The sequence below is a fragment of the Eimeria tenella genome, genomic scaffold (assembly GCF_000499545.2).
Source record: "Eimeria tenella Houghton genomic scaffold, Eth_scaff27, whole genome shotgun sequence".
Taxonomy (NCBI): Eukaryota; Apicomplexa; class Conoidasida; order Eucoccidiorida; family Eimeriidae; genus Eimeria; species Eimeria tenella.
Genome location: NW_013542574.1, coordinates 55,402 through 69,030, shown reverse-complemented (window position 1 = coordinate 69,030; position 13,629 = coordinate 55,402). Strand labels below are relative to the sequence as shown.

The window sequence follows — 13,629 nt, the reverse complement described above, 5'->3', positions numbered from 1 at the left end:
AGCGCTATTGGCTAAATATCCTTGCCCTGTGGGTTGCTCGCGATGTTAGTCGTGATGCATGAGCGCGCAAAAGAGTTTTTTGAAAGGGCAATATATCGCACTGAAGTTGCCCGGAAAGTTCCTAATTATTCAAGTAAAAACTTTTATAAGGCGATGTTTGTTCATGTACGGGGCATTGAGACCAGTGGCGCTGGTTTTCAGTCCCCTGAGAACGTCCTTTGTCAGGGGCCAGCGAACACCGTGGCGCGTACGAGACTCGCACCGATTCAAGTGGGCCCAACGCAGAAACACGCTTTTTAGATGGCTAAAAAGAGGAGCGAAAACCGCGAAAACAACATGAGGCGAAGCTAAATTCACAAAATCGGGCTTGTAGCTAATAGTGGAAAGCTTAGCAGAGCCTTTTCCTCTGAACCCACTGGTATACTTTGGAAGCTACTCTCAAGGGCCCAAAACTAGTCTATCCGTTAGTAATAACTTCTAGAATTTTCAAAGATATTTTGGTTCACTTACAGCAATACAGTGCACAGAAAATTGTGAAGCTGACTAGCTTTGCAACTGACACAACCACAACAACAATTGCGCAAACATGTCACATGAAATTTGAGACATTACTCATATTTTTAGTTTAGAAATGTCCTATATACGTGGGCTACATTATTGGAACTGCTGGAGCTGGATATAATGCTTCCTTTTACAGGTTTTCGACTTCAATAATAATACCCCCAAGAATATGGCCAATGCGTTTCCCTGGAGCAATGAAACAGCCCAAGCATTTTAACTACGAAAAGAACGTTGTGCAGTCACTCAGATCTAATAATGGCTCAATTTTATTCTCACGCCATCGGTACACTGGTATTTTTCCGCTAGAATACGTATGTTGAAGGCATTGGCGTCGGGCCAGTGAAGGACCCGTTAGCATTCACTAACTTAACACGACCAACGCTAATCTAGGGATCACATTATGGCACCTTTACATTAAGCTTCATACCTAATTGAGCTATGTATATAATGCTGACGTTCCAAATTGTCTGATGCTGGAATTGGGCTGGGATTGTGTGCTCCAATTCTTTATCTGTCTGAGGCAGAGATGAGTTGATTACTTGAGCCACCGCCCTGAAAACGTGGGCCTAAAAATAAGCGCTATAATTGCCTGGTACAAGCGCTCTATGGTGCTGAGAAAGCTGCTCGCGGAAACGATGTTGAATGTAGAAATGAGTGCAGCCCTTCTCTTGAATGTAGAAATGAGTGCAGCCCTTCTCTTGAGTGAGCAGGCTGGCAGGTATTTGAAGTACACAGTTGCAGTGTTCTAGCTGTAACAAGAACATCGTTTGGAAGTTTCTAATTTAGTGAAACTGAGGAGTTGTTGCTACGTAGTTTGAGAACCAGGGTCTTAGGCTATTCATTACTCAGTGGTCTCCCAACCTGCAGACCGCTAGAGGAAAATAGTCTTTTGACCCACATTTCAAGCTCCAAAAACTCAGAGCGGGAGCTAAACCAACCTAGTTAATTAATATGTTAGAATGAGGGTTGGGGTTGACGCTTGCTGAATTCATTGTCCAGCTCGCGGTGAATCTCCCGAAATCCGCCAAGTCAGGCGCTCCACCTCTTCAGAGCGACCAATGGTACCGGTCTATTGACTTCTTGTTTGGGAGCAAGCTACCTGAATTTTGGTGTTTTGGCTAGTTTCCTAGCAGTTTTTCATTTTTTAGTATTTTTACGCTGAATTCCATGCTTTAGGCAGTCAAAAACAGTGTGCTTCGCTCCACCCGACCTGGCGGCTGCAGGTAGTGGAGGCCAGCGTGCACAGATGAGTGGTGCAAAATCCAAGGTGAAAAGCACATTTAGTGCTTTTTTTTCTGTTACAGTGGTTGATTGAGGGAAAACACTCATCGCAGGTTCCTTTCCAGAGGAAGAAAGGGCTGACCATTGCCACCACCTGGCGACACCCAGGGCCGAAAAGATAAACGGAGCAGCAGGACCAAGAAACGGGCGGCCCACCGCGTGTCACTTATAAAATCAAGAGAAAGGACTCTTCCATAAAACTGTATCGTAGTCGATTTTTTCGGTGAGAATCAAATACCTAAGGTCACTTCGCAGTGACCTTGCTGGACGATCCCACAGCCCGTGGACGAATCATCCTCAGTGTCGCACACAATTGACCGACACTCTCCAAAATGATCCTTCTTCCCGTCCATGCTGAGAAGGTATTATGCAAGATTTGAAATGAGTGGCTGCGATGTGTCACAGATGCGAAAGGATGGCGCACCCCCTCAGGAAAGTTGTCTCTGCAGGTCAGCACTTTCACAGCTTCTGATTGCTAAAACCGAAACTCACACGACCTGCCAAACTTAGAAAGCCATGGTGTCTTAGATTGTTCCTTGTATGGCACTCAGGTCAAAAAGCAACACCTGGAGGGCTGTGCAACGCCGGAGTCTCGGGCGGCGGCTGCGCCATCGGGCCCCCACTTCCATTTCCAGAGTATGCCGGGCATGGGAAAGAAAGCACTAATGCCTTATCGCCCGGCCAGCAGCATACAGATACTGAAAATTTAGATTGTTTACCCCCTGTTAGGTTCCTTGATGCTACAGAATGTTTTTGGCATGCCTTCCAGCGACTTGGAAACCTAGCAATAGTCAACTGTATTTCCGTTGATTCGACACATCCAATTGAGTTAGAGACTCTCAAGGAAGCATCTATACTTGTAGCAAGAAGACACCAGGCTCTGCGCCTTGTCATACGACTAACGGACACCAACTCCACAACAAAACAACGGGCAAACGGAGATCACCACCCCTTGGTAGCTCACCAGAACCATCACGAGCTAGACAAAAGACGTGGAAGCGACGATCTGCTGAGCGAGGACTCCTCTGCAGGTGGTAGCGCGGAAGCATTCCCATCTGCTCGCAGCTTCTGCACAGCTGCAAGTTGCCGCAGCAGCAGCAACAGTTCAGGCGAGCGAAGCAGCATTAGTAGTGATGGCCGGCGTGGTGTATGGGGTTGGAAAAACCGTCGCAGTGCTAGCGAGTTCGGAAAACGTGGAACCAGCAATGGAGCTGAAAACAGCAGTGTTCGCAGCAGCAGCTGCACCAGTTGCAGGGGAGCCAGCAACGATTGCGGGAGTAAACAGACAGGGGCCGCGGGACTTTCACCGCCATGCAGCTGTAGGAAACGCTCCAATCTAAAGTTTACTTTCCATGAAAGACTGGGGGGGCCCATCGTGGATGTTAAATACGCTACCGTCAATAACTCGCTTTCCTCGGCAGGGCTCACATGGCAACAGAAGCACAGCGAGGGGACGCAGCTTGATTTGGGACTTCTCGAAGAATACCCCTGGATGAAGGCCATGGCATGGGAGCAGAAAACCCCCCTTGACTGTGAACATGGTGAGCACCCATAATAAAATGCTAATGCGTTTTTAGAGAGCATGTGCTTTCTGGCTCTCACTTGAGAAATCGATGTCCCTTGCCTTTTCTTATCTTTTCTCGGTGGTCTCAGAAACTACCTTCCGAAACCGCGCAATAATGCTCATATGCACTAATTTCCTCCCTAGTTTTGGTTGCCTTCTCAATGGATGGAATTTTCGTTTTTCCTGCGACTTGAGAAACATCGGAGCTTCAAACTGAGAGTTCGGACTCAAACCTCAGCATTTGCGGTTGTTTTGCAGGGCCTTTGTGGCGGCTGCGGCTGGTGCCTTCCGAAAAGATGCCATTTGTTGCGCCTCACGGCAACTCTATGCCAGCAGTCTCGCAAGCGGTCAGCGGTCTAAAGAGGCCTGCTACCAGTCCTGTCTACATGCAAGACAATTTGTGTGAGTTGCCTGTGGGCACAGTCAACAAGGGCAACGGCGCAGGGCGGCGATTTCGTACTCACATCATTGGAGTTTTCCATCATTCAACTATAGATGGACTTAGCAGAAAGGAATTTTGGGATGAAATTTTGCGGGCTATCATTGTTATAAGTAATGCAAAAATATATGCAGATTATGCATCGCGGGTCAAAGCCCTCACAGAGGCGACAGCAATAACCTCTCGCTCTTCGACCCACTTTCGCCAGCATACTCTCAGCTCGGAGCCAAGATTACACCAGCAGGGAAGCATGCAATTGGTGTCGAATTCTACTGCAGCTATGCAGACACCGCTCACTAGCCAGACGTACCGTTGGCGAAGAGGGAGTAGCAGCAACACCAATACTACACGGTCTAGTGGCACGGTATACTTGCGACGTTGCAGCGCAGGAAGCCCAAATGCTGGCGAGTTCCCCATAAGGGGGAAGGACTGCAGTGGGGATCCGTTTGAGTCGCCCTCAGCAAGCAACTGGTGTTATTATCGCCGGCTTTCTGCTGTATCTGCTGGATCTGTAGACAGCTCAGCAGCCTACCTTTCAGAGTCGCCACCTCAATCCACCAACTATTTGCCAGAGCTCCAGCTTCGTCCTCCTGAAACAATACTACCCCCAGCTCTAAATGAGCTTTTTCCAGTCAGTCCTTGCGTTACATTGCTTAGGCCATTGATGTGTGCAGGGTATGGGATACATGTGAGAATGTATATGTTGGAGAGAGAGTTGATGAAAGCGCTCCGAAATCCCTTTGCGGCATATTACCCATCCAAACGTTTCAGAGCTAGTGGGTCTGAATACAAAGCATACAACCAAGCCGCCAAAGCAGCTATTGCCGCGAAGTCGTCTCCTAACCAGCAAGCCAACCGCACTACGAGGAAAGCACCCTTGCGGGAACAAGGGGACGGTGAATTACCATTCCATAAATCTCATCCAGAAGAATGTAAAACATCTGGGGACGTAGCTTTGACCGGAGTGGTGACCCTTCGGCTATCTGAGGATCTCACCGCAGGGCTAATATCAGCGTGTAGGGAAAGAAAGATGACGATGAATGGACTAATTACAACAGCGGCAGCAGTTGCGCTGTCCCGGATGCTTTGGCGTAGGCAGCAGGTAATGCAACAGCACTGCCTCCTTGCCGAGCTCTCCCGCGTTGCTGCAGCTGCTAATGGAGCCCAGTGCTGGCCACCTCAGCAGCAGTCGCTGTGGTCCTCAGCAGCTGTGCAGCAAAACAGCACACACTTTCCAAGTGCACCCGACACCGGGACACCTTTCGCGGGAGCTGTTGCCCATGGTAGCAAGGAGGGCTACCTGCCTTCTGTGCTGGAATCTTCCCCAGCTAGCTCAGAGCTTGACTCAGGAAAGGCAGCAACCGCTGCTGGGGGGCAATCTCCGACTAGCTGTGACACTTGCTCAAGCATTCACAGCAAGGGACCAGTTGTTAGCCCTCAAAACACTTTGACCCCTTTCGAAAGCCCAAGTACGCCTGTAATTTCCAGTGGAAGCTTGGATCGGCTTCCGTCAGTCCAAGACATATTGCAAACGCCAGTACCAGGGGCTTGCCATAGCAGCAAAGAAGAGACTGGCACAACACTCCAGCGTTCAGCTGCAAGCGGTAAGAGTGCCGTCAGTCTGCGTAGTGGCTGGTCCGTATCCCATGTAAAGGAGATGCTGCAGCAGCTTACCTTGCGCTCCCCTGTTTCTGGAGAGGGTCTTCCTGGCGAATCTAACAGGCAGTTCATCAGGCACAAAGGCCCAGTATACATCTACAGTCTCCAGGCAATTAGCGGTCGCCGTTGGCTCGACAAGTGGTTGCAAGAGCGGAAGCGGCAACCACAAACGCCAGCGAGGGGCCGCAAGCGAATCCCTGGGGATGATAAACAATTCGAAGAGTTTCTGCTGCAGTACCTTGCCGTCAGCATGAGAAGCCACAGGTGTTCAAGGGCTCTTGCTGCTATAGCGGCAGCTTCAGTTGCACTTGGTGCATCTACGGGCCCTCCATCCCCCTCATTGCACTTGCTGTCCCCACGACAACCATCAAACCTTCCCGGAGGTAGAACCGGAAGCAGCAGCAGGAGCGCCAGCAGCAGCGGGAGCAGGTGCACCGCGCAACGAAGACAGCAAGGACACCCAAATGAATTTGGCTCTGATCGCCGTCCTGGGAGCGAAGCATTTTCCAACGAGGCAGAGAAGAAGAGGTGCGATGGCTCTACGAGTGCCGCGAACATTGCATTGACTGTGAACACTGCTGAAGTGTTGCAGAGGCACAGGAAAGCATGTGCTACGGAGAAAATAGCAGGGTCCCCCTGCTCCTCCAAGGGCAGTGTCTTTAACAAAGCTGCCGAGGGCTTCGTGGAAACAACGGGACATAGCTCGCTTTCTACATCCAGCAGTTTGCACGCAGTAAGTGCAGCTTCTTTGGACGACACTGTAGTCAGGTCATCCATTCACAGCTTAGCAAAGAGCAACAGCAGGGCAAGCTGTTCCAGGCGACTACACGATCACAGGCGCAGCGTTGCCAGTCGCATCACAAGAGGACTGCGGTTGATAACTCAGTGGATATGGGGATCTTCGAAACGCTGTACCACTGAAGAAGGCAGTGACGATCAGCCTGAGCAAACCAAGGCCCCGCCATATGGATTGGGATCCTACGCCTTTTTGATGCCATTGAAGCTCCGAGTGCCAGCCGAGTGCAATGGAAGAGCAGATGCCGTGTGGGCGCTTGGTAAGGCATGTACGGAAGCCGTGCACAGAATTGTATCATTGCCTAGTTCTTCTTTTGCTTTTTTCAACTTCCAGCTCATTTCTTCCTTCGTCGAAGAAGTTCGCGGGGAGCTAGAGTGCTTGCAGCCATTCAGGAACGACGCATTCGCCAGGCCATCGGCATTTCTCATCTCTAATGGAGGAGTTTGGGCGGCCAACTCCCTGAACAGATTTTCTGCCAAAATTCATGCACAGCTTCGTGAGGCTCCGGAACGGCATCTCAGGCTTCTGCACCGTGTAATTCAACATCAGATGGTCTTGCAGCAGCGGCATTCAAAAAAGCCGATGTTGCCGCCTTTGCCTGCGCAGCATTCATGCGGAGGAGGAGCAGCAGACGCAGCACTTAAAAGCAAGCGTCAACACGGAAGCCGAAGAACGGCATGCAGTAGCAAGTGCTCTGGTAGAGCTAATGATCAAATGACGGTGTCACCAGTGCTCGCAGCAACGGCTCTCTACGTAAGCGGCACTCACGTTGCGGCGGCAGACGGAAAGCTATCTTCTCACGTTATGTTTCCCAGTGGCCAAATGCCTGACGTGCAGCATCAGCAGCCGGTGGAAAAAGAAAATGCGAGCGGCCTGGAGTGCTTGGCTGGTGGTTTGGAAGAGCTGATGGCCTCGCTAGAGCCTTTCGACATATCTGTAGACAGCAGCTGGTCAATCGTCTCGCAGCACAATACTGGGCTCAACTACTTTGCGCATAACTGCGTGACAGTGAATGGAAAGATGAATTGGTCTCTTCAGTACCATTCTAATCTTACCTCTAGAGAGATAGCGGCACTCTATGCCTCCAACATTCTGGAAGTTCTGCAGGAGGCGTATGAGCTGCATGTCCAAGAAAAGGTGAAACAGCGGGGTCAGCAGCACTCGCAGGAAAATGAGTCCCCCAGTGCCTCCACACAACCTGGAGAAACTGGGACGTTTTAGAAGAGATATGACGAAAATATTGGGTCCTCGCGGGAGCAAACTTTTTCCAATATATTTTTTTGGCTTCACCGGGGCCGTAACACAGGGTCTCCTCCCCTTGCTTGTATATGCTGCACAAGCGGTGTGCCGCAGGCATGCGTAACACATTCAAGAGCTTAGTAAAAAAAATATGCTTCCGAAGAGCATATCGATATCTGTAGGCATACTGGCTTTGACTCAGCAGCGACTTCGCCGATTTTTTTGACCACGACTGTCTGCGGGACCCATATTCTCTTGCGCTTCATCGACCAGCTAGTTTGTAGCAATAAAGAAGCCTTTTTGAGTTTTACACCAACATCTTAGGCCTCCGAATAATCCTGGAGTTCTAGGTCATTGCAGAAAGTCTTGAAACGCCCAAAAGTGCACGATTTTTCCCTTAGAACAACCAGGCAACACCTGGCTTCTCCCTGCCGGGAGCTTTGGCGGTGCCTCTTGTGGTGCCTGGCATGAGGGGAGCTTCGGAATACCAGCTTTCACATAACCATGGATGATTTTTTCTATGTATAGGCGGCTCAGGGTAATATTGATGCAGTGTTCAGATAGGGGAGAGGGTGCACAAATGATCAAATTTTACTCAATCCCTATAAATGGGGTGGAAAAACTATACATGCACTTTGGGCCAGAAATTTGCACAAGCAGTTGGCGTTGTAAAGTTCCCATGTTCCAGAACAAAAATAAGTCGGCATACCTTGCACCACTGCGATGAGCAAGTTCGTGGCTATTGCCTATTCAGAGACGTGTCAGATTTGAGAAGAACACACACAACGAGGTCTATCTCCACTCAAGCGCGAGCACTGGACAGACTTCGATGAAGGGTCACCGCTCCACGAGCAGTATACGCTGGAGCTGCAATCCAGTGGAAATATGGCTAAGCCGTGGGAATACAAAAATGGTAAATGCTGGGGAGGAAATGATTTTTTCTTTGAGGAGCAACTTTTTCGAGCCAAGCCTGCTGGGTCACTCTGCGTGTTCATTCTGGCCGCCAAGCAAGCAATGTTTGGCTTTCCACGGAAGAATGGTCCCGTGCATGCTCAAATCAATAAGCAAATGCATAGTTCATGGCATATCTAGGCCTAGTGTACTGAATTTCATGGAACAGTCCACCAGTTCTAGGCCTTTCGCCCCACAGCGGCGGCCCAGTCAGTGCGTGTTAGGCTTCGCAACATTCTACGCCTAGAGGGCTTTATTTGGGCTGCCTTTGCAGCGCTATTTCATAAAACAGTAGCAATTAAACTGTTTTATACAGCAAAGACCTGGCATATTTTCCAGGTGAAAGCTAACATTCGTCTTCGTGTGTTGCCTCCCGGTTAGACTGTATCCCCCCTATCATGGCTTCAGCGACCCACAAAGAAGAACATTAACCAAATTTCTCCCGCTGAAATTCTACTATGCATTCTTTTTATATTATTTGGACACCTGAGGCATGCTAATTTGGAAACCGAATGCCCCCCTTTACTGAGCTCGGGTGTAGCAGCAATACGCTGGACCAATGGTAAAGAGTCCACTAGCGAGTGACCCATATGTCGTTCTGGCCCAACGAGCTTCTCACCACTCGGTCTTCAAACGAGCGGAAAAAATTAGTCGAGCCGGCCCAGCATGAGCGTAGCCAGACATGCAGCTACTGCAGCCGTGGTGGTTGCATGCCTGTTTCTCTGGCCTGTTTTGGCCAAGCCTGACCCAAAAAGCAGACCCGCAGGCAACGCTCCCAGAAATTGCCCAGAGCCATATGTGATGGATCCAACAGGCGTGAGCATATCCACACCGCGGACGAACTGCTTTAAGCTCTGTCACGTGTTGTTAAAACCAAGAGAAATAGAGAATGTAGCGCCACCCCTAAACTTCGCCTATGTAGCAGTGCTTGTAGGTGTCTGCTCACTCTGTGCTTTTCCGATCGGAGCGCCTTTATTACAGGTAAGGTGCACCATGACTCACGCAATGCCGCCGTTGAAGGTATGCCCTAACGGAGTGCTGCGGGACGAAGTGTGCTTGATGTTTGCCCCACCTGACTGCACTACGTGTCCAGGAGGCTTTACAGAGTATACTGTCGATGGCATCAAGGAGTGCGTTGCGACGAGAGTGGCTCGCATGAAAATGGCTTGCTGGGGACCCCATGAGAGGCTGGAAGGAGATGTCTGTATCGAGGTAGGGGGAATGTGTGCGCCCAAGGCATCCAATTTGGGTGTCTCAATGTGTGTAACAAGGTGAATAGTGCATTCGAGGCACCAGCAATTACTTCAAGACTGGGCAGCTTGTCACAGAGAATTCTGGTTTTGCTGCATTGTCACTGTGGCAGCGTACGGTCCGGCCACTCATCATGGAATGCATGAAAGGAAACCTTAACCTCGAAAATAAATGTGAATTTATCGATGCAAAGCCACCGAGGGCCGTCTGCAGCCCTGGATTCTTCGAGTCAGACGGATTATGTATACAACGTAGAGAAGCACCATGTGACGACTCACTTGATGACTCCTCGCTGCCCTGGACTGAAAAATCAAAATCAATGAAATCTAGCACCGAATTTAGTGGGAATGTCTATCAAAAGGAAAGCGACCTTCCAAACTTCACCGCAAAAGAGGTGAGCAATTATTCCACGATTTTTCCACACTGGGAGCTGCCTGGTCAATCATTCGACGAATTCACCGCTTCTGAAGCACACAACCAATATCCATTTGGAAGAGTGACTGCCACGACGGATATGCTTTCTACCACTGGGCTGGAGCAAGTATCGAATTATGGAATGGAAGAATGGGACTTCTCTACGAATTATGACGAGCTTACGGAACACGAACACGGCCAGCGTTGGGACACTGCGAACAGAATCTCGGGATTTTCACGTGCCGTCGCCTCATCAGAGTTTCTCTCCAATGAAGTGGTTGGGCGCAGACTTGAGGCCGCCAAATTACCATCTGACCAGTCCATGCGAGCAGTGCAAGGTAGTGAACTCCAAAATTCAGGGCACCGTCCACCGCTTTTGAGCGCAAGTGCATATTTTTCCAGAGAAAATCCAAGAGCAGTGTGGCCACGAACAGAAGCATCAACAGCACGCTCTTCTTCAGGACCGCTATATGTTAATATGATGTGGAATTCCCCCGTCCGTCCAGCCTCTTCGCTGTTTCAGAAAAACAATCTTTTGGTCCCTGATACGACGCCGGGAATACCCACAACCCGTCCGCACCACGTTCCGGTTTACCGGCTCTGGCACGACCAACGATTTTACCATGAAGCCGCTGGGAAGCAAGGCCCATTTGCACGCCAGCAGCTACATTCAGCAAACTTGTTTGAAGAGGGCTTTGAAACGCACTTGCAGTCCCACGTACGCAGGGAGGCGCCACAAAAAATGGTAACGCACGTGCGCTGGAGCGCTAATGATCCTGCGGGAGCGGATGGAGCCAGCAGTAAGGGGAAGAGTAGCTTTCACTCGCAAGCCAGCGCAGACATTCTTTCGTCCTCGAACAGTGTGTTTCAAGGTGAGAACGAACAAACTGTCGACAAAGAAAGCGGCACTGCAAATGTAAACGCTCACCAACATCACTTGGTGCTCAATGGTCGCCAATTCTTTAGAAATGGTCCTGCACAGAAGAAACGAAGCGACGCGAAGGAACATTGCACTAATGAACAGTGCAGAGGAAGTCGCGGGCAGCTAAGTAGGCGCAGCTCTAAGGACAGCTCTTCACAGCGGTCTTTCCAGGATAAAACAGACGGAGATGTGCAGTATTTGCATAGAAGGCGCCTTGAAGCGCTAGACTACATACCAGGCTGCTACGAAGTATGTCAAAGCCTTGAGAGCGCAAAAGGGCATTCCAATGCATTTTATGTAGACAGGTCGTCGCCACTATGCCTGAACATTGGTTCACAGTGAAGTCTTGGGTATGTGTTGTTTCTGTAGGAAGTAATAAAGGCACCTATTGACTGGGCTTGCGAGCCGAGCTTTTCTCTGGACCCCGAACAGCTTTTGTGCATCCGGATCGAGCTTACCAGTCCCAACATCTTATGCGATGGAATAGTAGAGGGAACCTCGTGTGTTCACGTGGTAAGCTCTTTTGACTTTCTGAGGAAATATGCTGTAGAGCATCAACTTCATGCGCTTGCGAGTAACAATTTGCTGCACTCAAGATGTGACTCACTTCAACTAAGAGCACAGAGCATAACGTGCCCTGAAGTACCTGTGAATTTTTTTTTCGTGGATAGCGATGTAACATGACCCTCGGCGACAAGCTTTCATGACGTTATTTGAGTCTCCACAGGTTCAAAAACCTCCTCAGTGGTATTGCCCTCTCGACCCTCCCCCTAGTAGCAAAGAAAAAGAGAACAACAAAAAGCAACTACCAGAGAAATCAAAAAAGCAAGACGAAAAGCAGCCTGACTCAGGTAAAAAACCAAAGGAATCGAACAAAGCAGAGAAAGCAAAGCGAGCCACCAAAGAACCAGGGGGAACCAGAAACCCGAAGAAGCCTGAGGCATTGGCTGAAAAACGCAAAGACGGCGGCGAGAGCAGCGAAAAAGACAGAAATGGCAGAGATGGTGAGGCAGAGAATAAAAGAGCTGAGAGCCGTCTAAAGGCAAACGAATCAAGTGCCTCGGACAATAAACCAGAGACTGCCAACAATGACACAAGGAAACGGGACAGTAGAAGCCAGCGGCAGCCCCCGGAGGGCAGCGAATCCTCGGACACGAAGCCTGATCCTAAAAAGGAATCCATCAAGGAAAGGCAGCAGGGTACTACTTCCTCAGGAAGTCAGCCATCCTCTAATACGGGGCAAAACCGACGCAGACAACGCCGCCCAAACGCCGCAAACAATGAAACCGGAGTAAATGAAGAAAAAAGACGAAGCGCTGACGATGAGCAGGGAGACAGGACAAGCACTCAACCTACGGAGAGAAACGAGAATAGCCATCAGGAAGGATCCGGATTGTGCAACCGGACAAATTCTCGCACGGGTAATTCCGTAGACACTGACGACGATGCACATTCCGCATCGTCTGGTGCCCAAAAAAGTAGAAACGAGTCTCAGACATCGAGTGCAGAAAGGCAAGAAAGCACCAAGCACACAACTCCAAGAAGGCGACGAAGAGACTCGACGGAAGACCAGCAAAAAGAAGACACACACAGCGCGAAGAAGGAAGACAAACAACAAAAAGAGGAACAAGGTAGAGATGATTCGGCGGACGAATCAGAAAGCGAACAAGAGAGGCGACAGGAGCGCCGGAGCCGAGCGGCTGAAGCGGCACGCTCAACAGACGGACAAGGTCCAGAGAGAGAAGAAGGTTCGAGCAGTGCTCCTGCTGCTGATCGCCAGCGGCGTCAGCAAGGCCGAGGGCAGCGGCCAACTCCAAGAGGAGAAAGTGGTGAAGAGGATGAGCGGAACGGCGACTTGACGCGTCATGTTCCAACTCGAGAGGACTCCACAACGCAAGGTCGTACAAGGCGGCAACCGCCGCAGGCGCAGCAAACGCGAGACGGGTCACGCGCAAACGAGGGCGGGGCAGGGGAGGAAAAGGAAGAAGCCACAAGGCGCTCAGAGGACGGAGCAGACAGCGAACAAGAGAGGCGACAGGAGCGCCGGAGCCGAGCGGCTGAAGCGGCACGCTCAACAGACGGACAAGGTCCAGAGAGAGAAGAAGGTTCGAGCAGTGCTCCTGCTGCTGATCGCCAGCGGCGTCCGCAAGGCCGAGGGCAGCGGCCAACTCCAAGAGGAGAAAGTGGTGAAGAGGATGAGCGGAACGGCGACTTGACGCGTCATGTTCCAACTCGAGAGGACTCCACAACGCAAGGTCGTACAAGGCGGCAACCGCCGCAGGCGCAGCAAACGCGAGACGGGTCACGCGCAAACGAGGGCGGGGCAGGGGAGGAAAAGGAAGAAGCCACAAGGCGCTCAGAGGACGGAGCAGGCAGAGAACAAGAGAGGCGACAGGAGCGCCGGAGCCGAGCGGCAAAGCGGCACGCTCAACAGACGGACAAGGTCCAGAGAGAGAAGAAGGTTAGATCAGTGCTCCTGCTGCTGATCGCCAGCGGCGTCCGCAAGGCCGAGGGCAGCGGCCAACTCCAAGAGGAGAAAGTGGTGAAGAGGA

General features: G+C 50.7%; 2 protein-coding genes across 2 annotated transcripts in view; both read left to right on the top strand.

Moving 5' to 3' along the window:
• Positions 1-2,257: 2,257 nt before the first annotated feature.
• Positions 2,258-7,521, top strand: ETH_00011915 (uncharacterized protein; the record flags this gene model as incomplete). Its single annotated transcript, XM_013375337.1, has 3 exons — positions 2,258-2,291; positions 2,394-3,383; positions 3,665-7,521. 3 exons carry the CDS (start codon positions 2,258-2,260, stop codon positions 7,519-7,521), a joined length of 4,881 nt encoding a protein of 1,626 aa, XP_013230791.1.
• Positions 7,522-9,483: 1,962 nt separating this feature from the next.
• ETH_00011910 (Jacob 6, related) overlaps positions 9,484-13,629 on the top strand; it is a gene marked incomplete at both ends in the record, with an annotated part of 5,718 nt that continues 1,572 nt past the window's right edge. The window contains 4 exons of the mRNA XM_013375336.1: positions 9,484-9,702; positions 9,854-11,326; positions 11,447-11,590; positions 11,796-13,619. Of these exons, the coding sequence (XP_013230790.1) occupies positions 9,484-9,702; positions 9,854-11,326; positions 11,447-11,590; positions 11,796-13,619 (3,660 nt within the window). The remainder of the gene's footprint in view (positions 9,703-9,853; positions 11,327-11,446; positions 11,591-11,795; positions 13,620-13,629) is intronic.